Raw genomic sequence first — 21536 nt, 5'->3', positions numbered from 1 at the left:
TTGAAAGGGCCACAGTGCTGGGCTGGTCCCCTGGCTTAAAGGATACCCACCTAGATCTTCACCTTCTTTATTACACTTATTTATTTGGGGCAGGACATCATGCACCACTGCCCAGGTGTGGAGGTCGGAGGACAGTGTGTATCCTAGTGATATGACTCAAGTCATTGGGCTTGGCAGTAAGTCTGTTTACCCACTGAGCCATCTCACCAGCCCAAGATCTTAATCTTCATTTACACATTACCCACAGCCCTCTGAATATGCAAGGTCAGCTGCACCTTGGGGAGCTAAGAGATCCTAGAACACTGCTTCTTCAACTGACAGGGTACCAAGGAGCCCTCTGCCTTTCCTCCTCTCTCTCTCTCTCAGCCCCAAGGGCTGCAACATGACTGTCCCAACTCGCCTGGGTAAGGACACCTGGTTGGCTTATCTAAGATGTACATCCTTGCCCTGGAAGGCAAGGGGCAAGCTCTTTCTTTTTGAGAAAGGATCTCTCCATGTAACTCTGGATGTCCTGGAGCTCGCTTTGCAGACCTAGAACTCACAGAGATTTACCAAGTGCTGGAATTAAAAGTATGCACCACCATATCTACCTATGAGGGTCCCTGCAGCATTGTTAGTTTTACCGCTATGCAGTAATATATGATCTTCCCAAAACAGATGGCCATGTGTTTACCAAAACTGGAAAAATGAATTTTATTCAGTTATCTGAACTGTAGCCAGGAGTGGGAGCCAAGTTCATCAAATGGGTTCTCACAATCACAGAGCTTACAAAACAACTCATACAAAGAGACAAGATGACTGTTCCCCAAAGTTACAAGTGTCCCTGAGCCTTGGGTCCTTAGAAGTCTAGTTGTAGGCACAGTGATGATGACCCTCTCCTGGAAGGTACTGTAACATGGGAAGATTGGTGGTGCTCTGGCCCTACATGCAAGCCCACATAAACAGGGCATTTCTACTGAGTCAGAGCCATCAAAGGCCAGCAAGGCCCTCACCACAGAAAAAGGGGTGGGACCTGTGGGATAAGGCATTCTCTCATGAAACTGACTGCCCCCTGTGGCAGGGGCTAGGGAACATAAGGCTGTACACAGTCATGGAAAAGACCGGGTACCTTGCCTCCATCTTTAAAATAGTCTGTCAGAACTGCATTTCCTTCTCTGGAATGTGCCTTCAAGCCAGCTGTGTTGAGAGGACTCAGGGTATCCCTGGTGCAGCACTTTCCCAGAAACAAATTTACATGGCAAGGAGAGCACACAGACCCCAGCTTCCTCCAAGTCATCCTGCGTCAGTGTCCTTAGGTCTCTCTCTACCCAGAGAACATGCTATAGCTAAGGGACCACAAAAGGGGGCCTCCCTCCACCTGGTACAATCCTGCAGGAAGGATTTTTCCAATGGCACATTTGACTCTAAGCTGGACCAGTCCAAATGCTAGGCATAAAGCAAGTCTTTCTTGCTTAGTTGAAGCCGTGGCTATCAGACTGTTCGCTCTGAAGTTGTCTTTCTTTTCTTTCTGTCTAAAAATGAATCACAGATGAGCCTAGTGATCAGGAAGCTGTTTGTGTTTTTCTCTTTCTTCTTCTCCCTCTCCCTCTCACCCTCCCATTCTCCCCACCTCTCACATTTGCATTTGCAATCAGCTCTCAGAAGATCCTGTTCTTGGAAGGCACTAGTTTGGGATCTGACTAGTGACTCCTGGCTGCATGGTTATCGAGTGCCCTGAAGGAAAGATCTTGGCCAATTTAGATAGTACCTCAAGATAAATTATAATTTACAGTCTACCCACAGAATGGTCCAGGAAAAGGACAATCCATTGATCATGTTGGCAATGTCAATTAGATAGAATTCCCAGATTCCTTTAACCAATTAGCTTGCTGAACTAAGGCTCCTTTGGGCCGAGGTCTTTCCGGAGCATGACCAGAGCTGCTCCAAAGGCTGCATCCACATCCTGCCCAAAGCACAGCGGCAAAGGGAAGGCCCTCTGGACCTCCTGCTTCAGCACCTCATTCCGGGACAGCGCACTTCCACTCCCCATCACCCGGTCCACACCCCACTCTTTGAGCTGTTGAAAAGGAAGCATGGAGTGCAAGTTCTGAACAATGCCTCTGCACAGGGCCCGGGTCACATGACCCAGGGAAAGGTCAGAGGAGGAGATTCTCGTCACAGAGGCCAGCTGGTCAGGCAGGTGCCTCTCACCCAGCACTGTTGGGGTGATGGTGAGGTGTGTGTCTTTCTGCTGTGCAGCCGCCTGGATCATGCGTGAATAGACAGTGGATTCTTCAACCTCCAGGCCTGTCAGAAATAGGAGATCTGTGTGAGACTATGCAGCTGCTAGAAGCATGCAGAGACTGTTTTTAGAATCCCCAGGGGGAAGGGACAGGTCTGTCTGCTGCTTCTCACACTGGCTGGAAGCTTCAGGGCTCAGAGATTGAGTCTGGCTAGCTAGGTTCTGTTCTAGATCCCAGTCATTTGTCTCCCTGTGGCCACAGCTAGACTTCTGGGAGATATTGTTGTGGATCCTAACCCTAAAGTGAGCATCATAACTATAGCACAGCTATGGGACCCTAAGGGACCAAACATAAACACCCACTAACAAGCATATCAGAAATGCTATTTGAGCTGTTAGCAGTGTCACTGCAATCCATGGATCCACACTAAACCACCCTTGCTATATGAATGAGACCTAAGCCATTCTCATTGTATGGATGTGTTACATGGGGCCCAGGAACAAGTGATATGTTTGCTATCTTCAACTGATTGATGTCAAGCCAGAGTCCTAGTCAGATTTTAGTTCCCTGTCCTATGTTATCTCTGCATTCTAAAAAACAAAATTATCTGGGTACAGTGAAACTCCAGAGCTCAGAAAGCTGAGGCAGAAGGATCACAAGTTAAAAGCCAACCTGGTCTATATAGTGAGACCCTCATCTCAAAAAGAGACTTAAAATATAAATAATAAGGAAGGCTGGTTTTTTGTTTGTTTGTTTGTTGCTTCAATGTACTTTCAAATTAGGCCACTTTGGGGCCTGGGACCTGGCTTGGTGGTAGAACACTTGCCTAGCATGATTAGAGCACTGAGTTCAATATCAAGCACCACAAAAATAAAAAAGGTTCTGATCTCTAACTTTCCATTAGCTGAAAGAGAACTTTGACGAGAAACGTTGCCCAGACTAGGGGCTCTTTACTAAGTATAGCTCACCACCATAGCCTGAGTTGCTCTCAAATCACTGTGGACCCACTCCCTTTGGTGGAACTGGCCTAGGCTACAGATTCTGAGGCATAGCCAGGTTAGACAGCCATGAGCCTGAGGCTGTAGGTGCTTCTGAAATATGAGTATGAAATATGAACACAGCTTCTGACTCGGGATACCTAGGTCAGACTGTGAAATTATGTATTTATGGAAAGCTCCCCGAGGCACGGTGTTGCTGGTCCCAATCAGAGAAGTGCAAATGCAATGGCATCAGAATCAGCCCATCTCCAGACTGAGTCAGCATCTCTGAGCATGGGGAGGTCAATACTGGGTCTTGTAGGGGTCTTGTGTGTGTACACATACATGTGTGCTATATGTACTTGTTCAGGTGGGTACATGAATGTGGGTGGGGTGCACATGTGTGTACGTCCAATTAGGGGGTAAGCAGATACTACTTTCTCTTTTACAGGTAAGAAAAACAGCCTCTTACTGACAGCACAGAGAGCAGCTGATAGACCCAATCCACTTATAGCAGTATCTGAATATAGGGTTTGCCTGGATGGTCTGAGGGCTCATTCTGCAACTCAAAACCTCCTCCTGGTTCTTCCTACAAAGAAACACTACGAGAATCCAAGCCAAGAAAATGAATTTACCCCTCAACCTGCCAAAACCAGCCTGCCAACTTGTGTGCAAAGCTAGTAGAAGCCTCCCATATGCCTTCTGCCTGTGCCTCTCCTGTTCCCATAGTTCATGTTTCCTGCAGTTACCTGACTTTGACATACATGTTCTAGTGATCACTGCACCTGACATGTTCCAGGGATCAATACACCTGGCATGTGCCAGGGATCATTGCAGCTGACATGTTTCAGGGATCATTGCACCTGGCATGTGCCAGGGATCATTGCAGCTGACATGTTCCAGGAATCACTGCACCTGACATGTCCTAGGGATCACTGCACCTGACATGTCCTAGGGATCACTGCACCTGACATGTCCTAGGGATCACTGCACCTGACATGTTCCAGGGATCACTGCAGCTGACATGTTCAAGGGGTCATGTGACTGTCATATGCCAGGGATCACTGCAGCTGAGGGCCACAATTTCCCTAAACCTGGGTAGCTGACCTTCAGTGTTTACAGGACAGACCTCTGGTAGGTGACAGTTACATGTGCCATTGTACATACAGAACAGAAGAAAACCAGTAGATCCTATTTAGAAAGAAAAGAAAGCAGAAAGAAGGGCTCCATAAGCCCCAAGGTGCCTTCCAAGAAATCTGGGCAGGAACTGCCAACCAGAAGTAAGTGTTATTAGTATTTTATAATGATGTCAAACACCAGTGGTCTTTTTGCTCATGTGTGTCACTCATTCCATTTCAGATATTTGTAGTCACAGGGCAGTGATTGCACACACCTTTAGCTCCAGCACTTGGGAGGCAGAGGCAGGAGGATCTCTAAATTCAAGACCAGCTTGGTCTACAGAGCAAGTTCCAGGACAGGCTCCAAAGCTATAGGAAACCCTGTCTTGAAAAATAAAAAAAGCAGATATCTGTAGTCATCAGAAGGGAGGCCTTAAATGTAAGCAGCCATAAGATCTGGACTTCCTAGCAGAGAGTAACACTATGGAGCTAGGGCAAGCTGGGAAACTGTTGCAATAATCCATGGTCAAAGTTGGGGGAAAGGTGTCTGGCTACTTGCTCCCACAGCCCAAAAGAAAAAGTGTACAATGACATTTCAGAAACAGAAGAAAGGAGGCTGAAGGCTCAGACTGCTGGGGCAGGCAGGAATATCCAGGGACTCAGCTGGGTGGGAGACTGGATCCAGGCATTACACATTAAGTGACAAGGGTAATGAGCAGAGAACACACTACTCTGGGCTACACCTTACCTAGATCCGCCATCCACTGAACAAGCATGTGGACAAACATGGCCAGAACATTGCCTCCATTGAGAGATGCTGCCACCCCTAGGTAGGTTCTGTTGAAGTAAGGGAAGAAGGAGACTGGAGCCGCAGGATCCGGAGTCTGCAGTGGCTGGAATCCCACAGGCATGGAGGCTGCCAGCTGGACGGAGGTGCTGATGTTGAGAACTGCACAAAGACAGCAGAGCTTAGCCCTCAGGGTCACATATCGTAACATCATAACAGAAGAGATGTCATGTTCAAAATATGTACATTCTTAAATAGTATTTCTTTTTTAAGAGGCGTAGTCCATTGTCCCCACCAAGTGTGCACTGGACTCAGTCTAATAAATAAAGCACTAATAAAGTAAATTGCATAAGACTAGACTCGGTCTAATAAAATAAAGAAAAGCAGGAGCAGTAGTGCATTACTTTCCAGAGCTAGCAGGTTTAGAAACCAAACTGAAGTCAGCTTCCAATTTCCTCATCTGTTAGGGGATCCGAAACATCAAAAGCAAAAACAGCCTCAGAAGGCAATAAAGAACCTTTGTGCTATGTCACATCAAACCTTCTAGCAAGGCTATAAATCAGAAGCAGCATGCACCCCACCTGCCTCTAAGCTTGGGGTCCATACCCTAGGAACAGCCTTCACCACTAACCAATTTTAGAACATTTCCATCACTCTAAAAGGAAAATGTACCCCTAACAATCACTCACAACAGTCCCCAGCAACCGGTCATCCTCCTCTCTCCATGGACATGCCATGACATTATGGCATTGTCTATTAATGGAAGCACAGACGTATGGCTTCGTACCTGTCTTTCACGCTTCACATTGTAGTACTTTAGATTGCCCACAGTTTCACACTCCGTTTGGGTTGTTTCCACTAGGGGCTGTTGTGAACAGTACTGGCATGAACTATGGGGTTGGAGTGATTGTGGGGACACGTGTTTCTGGTTCTTTTGCTGTGTCTCTAGGACACGGTAACTCCACATTTAACCTGTGAGGACCTATGCACTGTTTTCCAAAGGGTCTGTACCACTTTATATGTCCTTAGGTTTTATAGATTCTTTAAAAGAAACCAAATGGAGACTATGTCCTGACAGAAAGGGTTCTGCACTTAGAAGTGCATCTAATATAACTTTCACTGACACAATAATAACAGTGTTAGTCCCCTCCTCTTGCCTCACCCCTCATTCTGAGAACAGAATCCAGGGCCTCATGCACACTGGGCAAGTACTCCACCACTGAGTCATGGTCCAAGCTAATCTCTGTTCTCTTGGTCATGGAGTACATAGAAAGAAAAAGACAGCCTTTTCCCTCCCCAGCCCTAGTGGGGTCAATGCAAAGGGATAGAACTCTGAGCCCTGTTACCTTCCCAGGCAGAGATTCCCCTGCAAGGAGGAAAGTGTTTCCACCTTCACAGGATGTTGAGCCTGAAGCTACCCTGAGTGACAGTTGGTACTGAGGAGACAGCAGCACGAGTCTAAGGAGGAAACAAAAGGCAAACTTACCTGCATCAGTCCTTTGGCCCATGCAGGAATAGACAGAGGCTTGTAAATCACCCAGGGCTACGCCCACCTGTGTGCCCTTTGGGATTTCAAACCACGTGTGAGAGGTTCTGCCTGCCATGCTGCCTGGCTCTGCAATATCGGGGAGCAGGTGGACAGGAAAGCCTGCTGCTTCCAGTCTGTAAAACAGAAGTGAGCCCTAGAGTTCCTGTGGTGTTTGGTCATCTGGATTTTACCGGTTCCTGGAAACTCAGTGCTACAGCTTACACACAGCAGAAGGAAGGTCAGGATGCCAGGGTACAGTAGTAGCACAAAACGTCTCTGGCATTTTTTAAGTCATGAGTTTGGGTTTTGTAGCTAGTGAACAAACACTTGAGATTCACCATGGAGTGGGTGGGGTTAGGGGACAAGCAGTCTCAACAGCAGCCATCAGAAAAAGGTAGAGATAAATAGAAGGAAAGGATGGGACCCCGAGTGAGAGATGAGCCAGACTTCAAGGGCATTCCAACACCTGTGTTTGAAGGGAACATAAACCTTCTGCAAAGGGAACACCAGGACCCCAGTACCATTAGAATTGGTTAGCACATTGCAAACTAAATCAGGCCCAGTGGCTTCATGAACACCCCATGCATCCATTGCTCATGGTTAGTGAAGGCTACATGAAGCACACCAGAAAGTTCTTTACCTGAACTACCATGTGCTTTTAAGTATCTCAGGGCTCAAAACTGAGGCCCTGAAGGAAGTAAACTCACAGCACCCTGGAGTTATGTACCTGCAAAGGGAAACGTTTGTGTAGAATAAAGTAGGAAGCGTCCCTTCAGCAGACAGCCTCTGTCCCTACTCTAAAATACTGAAGTTCTCCTTCCAGGCACACCCTTCATCTGGATCCACCCATGAGGCCATACTCACATCTCCAAGTTCCAGCTTTGGCTCTGGGTGTTAAAATAGCCCCAGCTAGCAGCATTCTGGTCAGACATCAGGGGTCTTGGCAAGCCACACAGCATGGCAACCACATAGTCTTGGATGGTACCAGCTGCATCATAGGACTTCAGGAACTCTGGGCTATTTGTCAAACAAAAAGCAGTTCAGCATGATATAATAAGGATATCAAAGCTCATGCTATACCTAGCTGTGAACAGAGGGGACTAGACATGGCACAACTGGGGCACAGCCATAACCTCACGTACTGTATGTAGTTCAATATAGTGAATCCATGGGAAAGCTATCCTGGCCACTCTAGAGCAAGCTATCCCAAGTCAGCCCCAAGGGAGGGAACTTGGAGGAAGAGGCACTATACCCAGGAAAGAAGGTCATAGCCCTGACTCCACTGTGAAGTCACTTGCCCTCTTTGTCTCCCTCTCTCTCCCTCCCCACCCCCTACCTCCATCCCCTGTCCTGAGTTAGAACCAGGTATCCAATGGTGAGCTTCCACAAATGGAGCCATTCCAGATCAAATGTGAACCTTGTGACTCCACCTTGTGCCAGGCCCCCCTCAAGACAGGGCAGCAGGTAGAGAGATGCTGACTAGCTAAAGACACAGTCCTTGTCCGTTCACACCCCAGAAACCACATGCTGATTGAAAGAACAGTTGTCAGACCTGTTTTTCAAAAGCCAGAAGATGGTTGCACAGCCAAATCCAGTGGCCACACTGAGATGGGATGCTGGCTTGGGCAGAGAAGCCAGGAAACCACTGTTACAACGGCCGTCCTGCCATGTGACCAAGTGGCTTACGGCTCTGGGCTCAAATACAAGGGCAGTCCCTCCCTGCATCCATTCACAGCCTGCAACAAAGGAGATGACAAAAAAAAAATGAAGAAAACAGCACTGAGTGAGTATAGGCCTGTCCTTGGGTCTGCTCTGCAAGTGAGTTTATAAAACAGACATTTCCACTCTGTGACAGTGCTTCATTCAGACATGGTTCTGATACCAGAGTGGCTGAGTGGCCCTGGGAAGTCACTCACTCCTCCCATGTGTCTAACCTCTGTCCTGCTTTCTCTCTCTCTCTCTCTCTCTCTCTCTCTCTCTCTCTCTCTCTCTCTCTCTTTTTAATTTTCATTCTTCTTGGGGGGGTATGCTCCTCCAGAAGACCTAGTTTCAATTCACAGCACCCATATGGTGGCTCAGAACACTCTGTAACTCCAGTCCTAGGTGATGCAATGCCCTCTCCTGGCCTCAGTGGGCACGGTATGTCCATGGTATACAGACATTCAGGCAAGCACTCATACACATACAATAAAAATAAATTAAACCTCATAAAAGAGAGAGATTGTGGGACATGAGTTCTTCGCTGTCTCTCATCTGCTTTCCAACCATGAGGTGAGAAGTTTGTCTCTCCCTCATTTCCACCATGATATGCCTGCGGTGGTTTGAAAGAAAATGGCCCCCAAAGAGAGTGACACTATTAGGAGGTGTGGCCTTGTTAGAGTAGGTGTGGTCTTATTGGAGGAAGTCTGTCACTGTGGGGGGGGGGGCCTTTGAGATCTTTTTTTCAAGCTTCACTCAGTGTGACAGTTAGTTGACTTTCTGTTGCCTATAAGATGTAGCACTCTCAACTCCAGCACCATGTCTGCCTGCATGCCACCATGTTCCTCGTCATGATGATAATGGACCGAACCTCTGAAACTGTAATTGAGCCACCCTAATTAAATGTTTTCTCTATAGGAGTTATCGTGGCCATGGTGTCTCTTCACAGCAATAGAAACCCTAACAAAGAAAACGCCACTATAGGTCCAAAGCAATTCACTGGAACCTCCAAAACTGTGAGCTGAAATGAACATTTTCTCTCCATAAGCAACAGAAAGCCAGCACGACTTATAACCCTGCCCTGGGCCTCGGGGTTTTCCAGCAGCCTTTGAAAAAGACAGCATACCTTCTTTACACAGCCTCTCCTCAGACAGGGCTGTTTCTCACATGAATTCAATGACAACTAGTGCAGCAAAATAGGAAAACAAGACTGACACAATGTGCCAGTCAAGAACAGCTCACAGAACTGAACACACTCAAGACTCAGGAGACAGAGGTCAGAATCTGCCCCAACTACAGAATGGTGCCTACCAAACAATGTAGAAGTTTTGTGGCCATGTCTGATGCCAGATTTGGAATCTAAAGTCATTGTATTTTTCTATAAATTTACTCATAAGGAGCCAAAGAATGAGAGTTACCTGCCCCTCTCCATTTATTCCCAGGCTATGACACATCCATTCATTCACTCACACATGGTGACTGCGTGCTGTACCGACTGACCATCTAATGGGCATCACACCCTGGTTCTAGTCTAGTCTCTGAGCACAAAGAACAGAAGAAGCCCACTGCCTCCATGAAGCTTATATGCCAGGATGGAGACAGAGTATAAATGAGCAAAGATGCTACCAGGTACTTTCAGTTGCTGTGGAAAATATACAGAGGAGGAAAGGGAAAGACAGGGGTAGGTTATTGGAGGTCCAGGAAGTCCTCTCTGAAATGACATGTGAAGAACATCAATGGAGTAAGGGAATAAACCTTACAAAGAGCTGGGGACAGGCTGGAGAAATGGCTCAGAGGTTAAGAGCACTGGATGCTCTTCCAGAGGTCATGGGCTCAATTCCCAGAAACCACATGGTGGCTCACAACTATCTATATGAGATATGGTGCCCCCTTCTGGTCTGCAGGTGTATATGCACCCAGAGCACTCATATACATAAAATACATAAATAAATCTTTAAAGAAATAAAAATTGGCTGGGCACACATGTTGCAGATAGATGAAACCATGACTGCAAACACTCTAAAGAGACCTTGTCAAACTGTCGGTCAGTATTCCTGGCATTGCAGCACAGCAGAGAGGCAGATTACAGGTTAAGGGACCTACAACATCGCCTGGTACCCCTGGGAGGCAGGCATAGGAATAGGCGCTTCCTACTGTGACAGCCTCTCTGACAGCCTCACTGCTACCTTTGGGACTGAGCTCAGTCCCAAAGCTGCAATTCTGCAGCTTCAGCTCCATCCTTTCCCTTCATCTGCTTTCAAAACTCTTTTGATCCCATTTTACATTGTTTGAATTGTAATTTTATTATAACAAAAATATAATGCTTATTATATGCCATAGGTTGTTTAACACACTTTAAAAAATAGTAACTCACTGGGGCTAGAGAGATGGCTCAGAGGTTAAGAGCACTGACTGCTCTCCCAGAGGGCCTGAGTTCAATTCCCAGTAACCACATTGTGGCTCACAACCATCTATAATAAGATCTGGCGCCCTCTTCTGGCCTGGAGGCATACATGCAGGCAGAACATTGTATACATAATAAATTTTTTAAAATCTTTAAAAAAAAAATAGTAACTCACTTATTCTATGTGCCAATTTATTTATTTGTTTGTTTGTTTATTTGCTGTGTATGTGTGTTCTGTCTACATATATGTCTGTGCACGGTGTACATGCAGTACCTGTGGAGGCCAGAAGAGGGCACAAGATTCCACAGGACTGGGATTACAGACAGCTGTAAGCTTCCATATGGGTGCTGAGAATTGATTGTGTGATTGTTATCCCCACATAAGAAAAAATAAAGCAGGATGCTTTTAAATTTTGCCCAGATTCACAGACTTAATAATCAGTATGTGAATCTAGGAAGTCTGTCCCAGAATCTGACCCAGTGTGTGCCTCCTTCTCTTTCCCTCTTTCTCTCCACCTTCCTTCCCATTGGTAAAGAACTATTATATTTGAAGCTTTTAATGACACAATGATAAATGAATGCACTCTCAATTTAAAAAAAAAACTTCAAATATTAGAGACAGGGCAAAAGTCCTGAGTGCCCATTCCCTACATAGTTGCAACCCCCTACTTATCACTGTGTATTCTTCCTGGGTGACTGTCTATTGTTGACACTCACACAACAGGTTTTGTTTTATGTGGTTGACCTGGGTGTGTTTGTTTAAACAGTAATACTCTACTGTATCTATTGCTGCTGCCCAACAACATGTCTTGAGTCCTCTGTGTGTCAATATGCTTGAATGTACCCTATTCTTTCTAACTACTAAATGTCATCCCACGTCATGAGCCTGACTGCATGTATGTAATGAGTCCCCATAGGTAAATGGCACATTTTTACCACTATAAACAAAGATGCAGTGATATACTTCTCCTGGACCAGTTCCAAGTAGCCACACTTTTTTAACAGGCCTTGCCCAGCTGCCCTACAAAACAGCTCTGTTAATTTAATCTATTTAAATACCAGCTGCAGTATTTATAATAAACCAGTTTCCCACCCTTTTGACAACTCTTGATATTCCCAGGCCTTTTGATTCCTTTCAGTCCAGTGGGTGGAAAACAATGTCCCATGGTTGTTGACATATGCATTCTCCTAATTGTGGATGATATTGAGCATTGTCTCCTCTCTATTTCCCCTTCCAGGAATTGTTTGTCAGAGACTCTTGGTCCATCTTCCTTTGCTTCGCCTGATGCTTGTCTTTCACCTACTCTACATTGGCAAATGTTTTTGCCCTGTCTGCAGCTCGCCTTTTAGCTTTGCTTTATGGCCCCTATTTTTCTCTCTCTTTTATTGAGCCTGAAAGTGGACTCTGAAAACAGACCTAACCACAGGCCTCTCAGAAAATGCCAGTCATTCCCAGTCCTCCCACTTGCTCGCCTGTGTCCTCACTAAAGTACTTAGCCTTCTGCTTGAGTTGCAGGTGCCTGACCATGTTGGCTGTGTTCTGGAAGATACAGGCTTCTACACTCAATTCCTTAGCTCCCAGGGGGACTAATACAGGGCCTCCACGTGGTAGGTACTAAAGCCAACCTGAATTGTGGCCACCATTAAAAATGGTACAACTTGATCCTAAACCTGACTTTACTGGACTCCATCATCAGGAATCAGTGGCAGCAAACTCACTTCCTCTTTCCCAGAAGCAGAAAGCAAAACAAGACAGCAGGCTGGCTCCGTGAAATTTTAAGCAGCTCTTCCAATGATGTGGCTGATGGTTTGTGTGGTTGGTACAGAAGCCAGGAGACTCAGAAAGAAAGGCAGATGACCAGACCACAATCATTAGATCTCTGCTCTCCCCTTTAGGAAGGGTTTTAGGATTAAAAGGACATTTATTCTTGTTAATGAAGAATTGAAGAATTTAAAAAGCTTTTACAACCTGAACTGCCTGGGAGAGGTCAGCTCTGGCGCCCTTATCGACCTCCTACTGCTTGAAGCCAAGCAGCTTGATTGTCTGAAGTGACCTGGTAACAGCAGACAAGGGAGAAAGGGGACTTCTATAGATACCTAGCCCTGTCTAGGGCAAGGCTCAGGACACACCACTAGGTGAGGAGAGTCACCATTCACTTAGCCCAGGGGACCTGAGTTGCTGTCTTACTAGGCAGACAGGAATGAATCCAGCACCCCACCTTCTTAGCCACAACACCTATCAACTCCAAGTAGCCATTTTGTCCTCTGCTTGAAAAATTTACACTCAGCCAGGTGCAGTGCCATGTGCCTGTGTCTCAATAAATAAATAATAGCACCCATCTGTGCTCAAATGATAATGTTTCTGAGGCTGAATGACAGTTTAGTAATACTGTTCTTTCTAGTTTATGTCTATATGACATTTTCTATCATTTAAAAAAAAAAAAGGACTGCCTAGCAATCCAGAGAGCTGGTGACTTCCTGTAAATTCTATTCCTTCTGTGGACCTTCTGTTGGGAAGTCCCTCCCTTCACTATACCGCTACCTTCCTTCGGCTCTGACCTTCTGAGAGGCCTTTGAAAGCTCGACAATGATCACTGCTGTGTGGACCAGAGTGTGTTGTTATAACCTCTCTGAACTTCCTGCTCCTCACCTGCACAGTGGTAACAGTCACACTCATCATAAAGATGTTGGGAAAGATGGATGAGGTCATGCAGGTAGCATCCTTAGCCTGACACCTGGCACCTGAAGTGCTAGTTGTTTTTCTGGCACAGTCTTCCCCTAAGGGCCACACAGTACAGGTCACCACCTTTGCACAGGGGCAGACCTTCAGCAGATGAAGATGAAGTGATGCTGTGTAGGCACATGCTTAGCGTGCACGAAGCCCCAGGTCCTATTGCCAGGACCAAATGATAAGAACATAATAACAATAATAATGCTTTGTCCACTAAAGTGATAGTAACTAGAATTAAATAAAGCTATGTGAAGATTAGAAATTATACCCATCTGGACCTGGTGGCACAGGATTGTAATTCCAGCTGCTTAGAAGACTGGAGGACAACGATCCTAAGCTCTTTGCAGCCTGCCTGAGCTATTGTGAGATCAAGGCCAGCCTGGGGAATTTACCAAGTCACTAATAAAAAGTAAGAAAAAAAAAAAAAAGAACTGGGGCATAGCACATGTGAGATGAGATCCTGGGTTTGCTCGGAAGTAGAAGCAGGGGATCAGGAGTTCAAGACAAGCCTTAGCTATCTAAAGAGTTTATGGCCAGCCTGAGCTACATAAGACTGAGTCTCAAGAAAAAGAAAAAAGAAAAGAAAAGACCTATACCCACAGCCAGCATGATGGTTCAGCAGGTAAAAGTGCTTGTCACACAGGTCTAACCACCAGAGCTCCATCCCCAGAGCGTACAGTGGAAGAAGAGAACAAACACATGGACAGACAGACAGACAGACAGACAGACAGACAGACAGACAGAGACACAGAGAGAGAGAGAAAACAATACGTTAAATTTTAATTTTAATTTTAATTTTAAAACACTCAAATCCAGTTTCCTCTGCTTGGCACCTTGTCCAGTTACAGCTGGGAGCTCTGTGAGATCCTCTCTACTGAGTTCCAAAGGAAAACCAAACTCCCTTTCTCCTCTGGCTGTCCACGGGTTATAAAATGGAAATGCAAGCAGACAATCTGAGTCTTCACTACACATTTGGCCCAGACAAAATGTACACAAAACCCAGGTGGCCACATACGATATTTTGTTCTGAGGAGCAAGGCACTATGCCCATGCCAGGACAACCTGACCCTGGTCCAAGAGCCCTTTACAACCCTGTTCTTAGTCGGCTAATCGACCGAAGCATGAGATCATTACCCACACCCAGCGTACCTTGACCTGCTTTCCAAAATAGGATGCCATGCATCTGTCCTGACACTCCGATGGCCCCAACTCTTTGCAGCTGCTGCCGGGGGAGGGCATCAAGGCACTCATTTAGGGCTTGTATGATTCTAGCCACATCCTGCTCCCGCCCCTGGGAACAGAACAGGAGAGGGTGGGCATGAGCAGACAGACAGACCAAGGAGGGAGGGCCTCCAGAGATCTCCTAGAGAGAGGACTCATTCCCCAAGAGCCATTGCCAAGATATGGAGCTGAAAGATCTGGTTAGCTGGACCTGGGCCTGGCCTGAGACTGTCCATCAAAGGCCCACATCCCACCCCCTGAGACTGTCCATCAAAGGCCCACACCCCACCCCCTGAGACTGTCCATCAAAGGCCCACAGCCCACCAGGGAGAAAGCACAAACCACTCAGAAAGTTCAGCAATACACCAGGCTCTGCTGAGAAAAGCCTGTTCCACAGTCAGCAGGAGAAATAAGCAAAAGGTCTACTCACAAGGAATGTGGAAGGGTGGGACAGGGCAGAGGGAAGATCTGGCAGTGCAGAGGCAGATGAAATCCCCCTCCCTCCCCTCCATGTCAGGTTGGCTGGAATGAATGACTGGAGACAGATTCAATAGGAAGAAAAGAAAACCGATTTATTATCAGGGAACAATATCCTTTAGAACGTGGCAATTTGGGATATGCCAAGCAATTTGATCTCAATGAAACTGGGAGGCCTTAAAAGCAAGTTTAGATTCAAGGCCCTCTAACACTAAATTTCGGTAGGCTAAAAAGGCCATCTGCCAAGAAATCTAGATGCCTCATTGTTTCTCAATAGATACATTAACTTTCAAAGTGGAAAGAAAGAATTACTATACTCACATTGAATCATACCTATGCTACTATGTTACTTCAGAGTCTTGGGATACTTAATATCTGAAGTAAATTGATTACATTTAAAAGAATTAAATTGGGGGCTAGGGATTCAGCTCAGCCATAGAGTGCTTGCCTGCAAGGTCCTAGATTCCATCCCCAGGATGAAAAAGAGGAAAAAGGCCCAGGAGTAGTGGCACATGCTTTTAATCTCAGCACTTAGGAGACAGAGGCAGGCAGATCTCTGTGAGTTTGAGGCCAGCCTGGTCTACAGAGCGAGTGTCAGGATAGGCTCCAAAGCTATAGAGAAATCCTGTCTCTGTAACAGAGAGAGAGAGAGAGGAGAGAGAGAGAAGAGAGGAGAGAGGAGGAGGAGGGAGAGAGAGAGGGCGGGGGAGGGGGAGGGAAGGGGAGGAGAGGGGATTACACTGAACTCAGAGCCTCAAAATCCGAGCCAGGAGGCTATGGAGCTTACTTTTTTTTTTTAAAAGATTTTATTTATTTATTATGTATACAGCATTCTGCTTCCATGTATATCTGCACACCAGAAGAGGGCACCAGATCTCATAATGGATGGTAGTGAGCCACCATGTGGTTGCTGGGAATTGAACTCAGGACCTCTGGAAGAGCAGTCAGTGCTCTTAACCTCTGAGCCATCTCTCCAGCCCTGGAGCTTACTTCTTACATGAACATCTTGACTACACATGAGCACACTTGAATGACTGACTGTCTACCCAGCACTGGCCCCTGTCACCAGCTCTTGTCCTTCCCTATAGGATTTTTCACTGCTCCATCCTACTTGTCCATTGGAGCTTCCACTCTTCTTTAGTCTTTGAACGTGGATTCAGAGCAAGCTGAATCCTGGGCCTTTCAAATTGCAAGTCCAAAATTCCCAAATAAAGTTCTTTCACTTTTGTGCATTCTGGGGGTTTGTTCCTTCCCATCTTTCCTTGTGTGTGTGTGCCTAAGCAAGAAAGTAGATTGGGTATATAACCACAGTTAAAGAAAAACATCTAAGAGGGCTGGAGAGATGGCTCAGTGGTTAAGAACACTGACTGTTCTTCCAGAGGTCCTGAGTTCAATTCCCAGCAACCACATGGTGGCTCACAACCACCTTGAATGAGGTCTGGTGCCCTCTGCTGGCATGCAGGCAGAAGACTGTATACATAATAAATAAAATCTTAAAAGAAAAAAATCTAAGATGGCTTGGTGGTTAAGAGCACTGGCTGCTCTTGAAGAGGTCCTCACTTCAATTCCCAGCACCCACACGGTCTGTAACTCCAGTCCCAGGGGATCTAATACCGTCTTTAGCCTCCATAGGCACCAGGCATACATGTAGTGCTCATACATTCAAGCAAAACATCCATACACATAAAATAATTAAGGAATCTTAAAAAAAAATCCAAGGGAGTTAGGATGTAAGACAGCAATAGAGCATCTGTCCAGCATTCTCAAGACCCTAGATTCAATCCTTAGAAAAGAGAGAGAAATGGAGATGGGAGGGAATCTTTTAATAAATAAACAAACATCTGAGATATTTCCTTAGCTAAAATGGAACTAAGTATTACTTAAAGGCCATCAGAAGTTGTCAAAATGGCATACGTTGTTTGCTGTGTCTGGGATCTAATCCATAATTCAAAGATGTTAGGCAAGGACTACCTGTGACATTATACTCTAGCCCCACCCCGTCCTTCATTTTGTTTGGGGATTTTGTTAGTTCTTTTTACATTTACTTATTTGCATGTGTACTAAGAGGAGAGCACAGATGTCACATGATGCATATGGGGGTCAGAAGACATTTTGCAGGAATTGGTTTCTCCCATCATATGGATTCTGGGGATATAATTTAAGTCATTAAGCTTGGCAGAAGGTGCCTTTGTCTTCTGAGCCATCACAATCACCCTAGATACTTTTTTGTTGTTTTTATTTTTGTTTTCTTGATGTTTCTTGATAATGAAACAAACTTTACAAGTTAAATTTAAAACTTAGCAAGTTCTGGGAAAACCAGAGCTTCACAGAGAAACTCTGTCTCAAAAAGACAAAAAGAAGAAGAAGAAGAAGGAGGAGGAGGAGGAGGAGGAGGAGGAGGAGGAGGAGGAGGAGGAGGAGGAGAACAACAACAACAACAACAACAACAACTCAGGTTATGAACTGCAGACACGTAACTCAGCAATTAAGAGTACTTGGTGCTTTTCCAAAGGACCAGGGTTCAGTTCCCAGCACCCACATCAAGTGGCTCACAACTGCTTGTAACTCCAATTCCAGGGGATGCAACACCCTCTTCTGTCCTTTTAAGACACTACAAACACACACTCAAACACAGACACATCATGAAATAAGTAAATCATTTTTTAAGACCTAGGGTTCTAAGTTTCATAAATCGAAAATGTGTTTTGATCCCATCAAAAATAAAGTATTTGGGCACACAAAAAAACACATCAGATACAAAATAAACTAGCCTTTAACAACTAGAAAGGTCCATGGAAAACTCAGATAAGGGAAAGAAGAATGTAGCTCAGAAATAAATGCCATTCTCTGTGGTGTGGAAAGCTTATGGGCTGGAGAAAACAGGAGAAGGCTGAGTCTTTGGCTCTCTGGTTTCCTCCAGGGAGTTTCATCTGTGCTTCTGGGACCAAAACCAAAGCTTGGTCAAGACAGTTCTTGGCCTAACAAGCAACAAAGGAAGTACATAAGGGGGAGCTGGGAAACAAGTGCATGGAGAGTAGAGCATATCCTGAGCACGTAGCCCCACAGCCTAACAAGGAGCCAGCCTTCCACTGTGCCAGCCAGTGAAAGTGCCCAACAGTAAGAGACACAGGAGAGGTATGTAGCTCAGTGTGTGATCTCTACAGAGAAAGAAAGTCAGGGAGGGCACAGGATGAAGGAAAAAAGTGGAGGGGACATTTGTTTAGGACCCTGTCCAATATGGCAGCCATTAGCCATATGTGTCCAGCCTGAACTGCAATGTTTCACAAATTACAAATTACATCTGAGAGTTAGGGAGATGGGTCAGTCAGTCGAGCGCTTGCCCTGCAAGCATAGGACCTGAGATTAATCCCTGGAACTTGTGTTTTTAAGAGACTGGTACTATGATATGTATTTGTAATCCTAGCACTGGGGAGGCAGTTGAAATGACATTTTATATACATTAGGTTAAAGAAAATACATAATAAAAGTTAATTTTATCCCAGTACTCAGAAGGCAGAAGCAGGTAGATCTCTGTTACATAAGTTCCAAGCCAGCCAGGTCTACATAGCGGGACTTGTTTTGAAATAAATAAATAAAATCTAGATTAAATTAATTTCATCCATTCCTTTTACTTCCTTTCAAATAGCTACTCAAACACTGAAAATGACATGTGTAGCCCACATTTGTGACTTGCATTTCTGTTAGACAGTGGTAGTTTAAAAGTCCCCAAATAGCCATCAGATGGTGCATCATCTCAGGACAGAGGGCCCTCTGTTTAAAATGGGTCCAGGGTGAGTGGGTTGTGTGGGTGGAGACCATGGAGGACAACAAGCCAACTGGGAGTAAAGACAAGAAGGCTGTGTTCGGCAGTTCATTTTAGGGTTGAGTGTGACCAGGGGCAGTGCTGGCACACCCATAATGTAACAGGAAAGCCATTGTTACTATTCTTTCTTGGTTCAAAATATACCCAGATCAAGATCTAGAACATCAAACTGGAAAACAGTGCTGAGCAACTCACTCAAACCCACCCACCCCAGTACCCCTCCAACTGAGAAGGTGGAGCTAGAGACGACAGACAGGTGACAGTCAGAAATTCCCTCCAAAACCTTGTATTTTAGTTGCATGGGGTGGAACACACCTGTACTCTCAGCACTTGGGAGGCTAAGTAACGAAGATCCAAGTTTGAGGCCAGCAAGACCCTATCTCCTAACAGAGAGGAGGGGGCTCGGTTTCATGAGAAAAAGCAGGGCTTGAACCCACTGTACTATATATAATCCTGGCCCAGCTCTTCACTCCTCCAGAATCAGAGCCAATTTCTCCATGTCATAATTCATGAAGTCAAACAATCATTCTAAAATGCCTTGCGGCCCCAACTGAATTAAATGTGAAGCCTTCTGGGAAAATTAAAAGTGTCCCTGCAATCTTTATCTTCTAAAACATTTCTCAGCAAGATGGATTCTGAACCCCAAAGAACTGAATACAGACCCTTGGCAAGAGGTTTTGAGACATGAAGCTCAAGAGAGGGACATTGCAGCCAGGCGTTGGTGGCACACGCCTTTAATCCCAGCACTAGGGAGGCAGAGGCAGGCAGATCTCTGTGAGTTCGAGGCCAGCCTGGTCTACAGAGCAAGCTCCAGGACAGGCTCCAAAATACAGAGAAACCCTGTCTTGAAAAACAAGAGAGGGGGGTGGGCACTGCACTCAATTCCTGGCTGGAAGAAGTCTTAGTGGACACCTAGTTCCGACAAGGGAACAAGTTGAGACCCCAAAAAATGTGAGATATTACATTCTGCCTTGATATTAATTTCTGTAAATTCTCTGACTATAACCCGATCATTTTCAGGAAACTGACAGGAGTAGAGCCTGAGGGTTGATGTCCATACTCTGTCCTTAATTCTTAGGGTTTTAAATATATGTGTGCATATATATTTATATGTGTGTGTGTATACACTATACAAATACATGTACACTACATACACATATATGTATATATATACACACACACATATATAGTGCGTGTGTGTGTGTGTGTGTGTGTGTGTGTGTGTGTGTGTGTGTGTGTATCTGTACAGACTCATGCATGTGGTGGAGTACATATGGGCATCAGAGGGAAGCTTTTCAGAAATCAGGGGGGGCGTTGCCAGACAGGGTTTTGGTAGCTTTGGAGCCTGTCCTGAAACTCACTCTGTAGACCAGGGTGGCCTTGAACTCAAGGCCTGCCTCTACCTCCCAAGTGCTAGGACTAAAGGCGTGCACCGCCACCGCCCAGCTCAAAAGTCAATTCTTTCCCTCCGTGGTTCTAAAGATGAAACTCCAGTCATCAGGCTTGGGCGGTGGTGGCAGAGGCAGGTGGATCTCTGTGAGTTCAAGGCCAGCCCACTCTCCAGAGCGAGTGCCAGGATAGGCTCCAAAGCTAACCCTGTCTCAAAAAAACAAAAAAAGAAAAAAAAAAAAGAAAAAGAAATCAAGTCATCAGGCTTGCTCAGCAATTGCTGAGCCATCTGTGGACCTCTGAATGTGTACTTTTCTATCTTCTAGTTTTTAAAAGCCACTGGTTGTTAGTGTATAATTACCAGACTCGAGTAGGGGCTGGAATTCTTTGTGAGTTACCAAGTGAAATTTTCTGTTCACTTTCGCTTCTACGGGGTGAGAGGAGCGAGGTAAGCCTAATTCTGCATTTGATTTCCAGAGCCCAGACTGCCTAAGAGGTAAAAAACGAAGCCTGAACTTGAGGGCACCGAGCAGATGTGAACCACGAGCAGCAAGCGTGATAGCCAGGCCTATGGTTATTATTCTGAAAGCGAGTCCTCTAGGGTCAAAGTACAGAAAATGATGGTAGAAAGTAGAGGCTTCCAGCACCATGAGCAGGGCCGCCAGAGAAGCCTAAGAGTGGCAAGATCGGTGCCCGTAGGTGGGAAAACTCCCTGGGACACCCTAAGGGCTTGCTTAGCCTGAGCTGCGGCAGGCTGCGAAGCCCTGCAGGAGGTCGGACAGGCTGGACAGTTCTAAGGGGTACTTCTTCGCGGAAAAGTGCTGCCCGGGATGCCACCAGTGTCGTCCGTGGGTGGCGGCTCCAAGACGCTGCCTCACCTGGGGCCCGGCCGCCGCGCTCTGAGTCTCTGCCCGGGCTGCGCGGGCGCAGCTCGCCAGCACCACGAACCCGGATGGGTGGCCGGGTGCAGCCTCCAACAGGGCGGCCTTCACGGACGTGGTGCCCAAGTCGATGCCGAGGGTGATGGGTCGCGAAGCCATGACAGCGGTGACAGCGAAGCAAGCTCGAGTGGCTCGCGGAGGCCGACTTCACAGGGGCGGGCAGCGCGGGGGCGGGGCCTCCCTGCCAATCTTCCAGCCGCACGCAACATGGAGACTTCTT

The 21536-nt window shown here is 46.1% G+C and overlaps 1 protein-coding gene across 1 annotated transcript; it reads right to left on the bottom strand.

The window, feature by feature from the left end:
- Positions 1-664: 664 nt before the first annotated feature.
- On the bottom strand, positions 665-21498 carry Shpk (sedoheptulokinase). The gene is made up of 7 exons (XM_027426799.2): positions 21254-21498; positions 14615-14756; positions 8185-8368; positions 7497-7649; positions 6591-6766; positions 5066-5266; positions 665-2286 (listed from the first exon to the last, which is right to left on the bottom strand). Exons 1-7 carry the CDS (start codon positions 21413-21415, stop codon positions 1874-1876), a joined length of 1431 nt encoding a protein of 476 aa, XP_027282600.1. The 5' UTR covers positions 21416-21498; the 3' UTR covers positions 665-1873.
- Between the last annotated feature and the right edge of the window lie 38 nt (positions 21499-21536).

This window comes from Cricetulus griseus, chromosome 7 (genome assembly GCF_003668045.3).
Source record: "Cricetulus griseus strain 17A/GY chromosome 7, alternate assembly CriGri-PICRH-1.0, whole genome shotgun sequence".
NCBI classification, from domain to species: Eukaryota; Metazoa; Chordata; class Mammalia; order Rodentia; family Cricetidae; genus Cricetulus; species Cricetulus griseus.
Note: the sequence above shows the minus strand (reverse complement) of the source record. Positions and strands in the feature narration are given on the sequence as shown.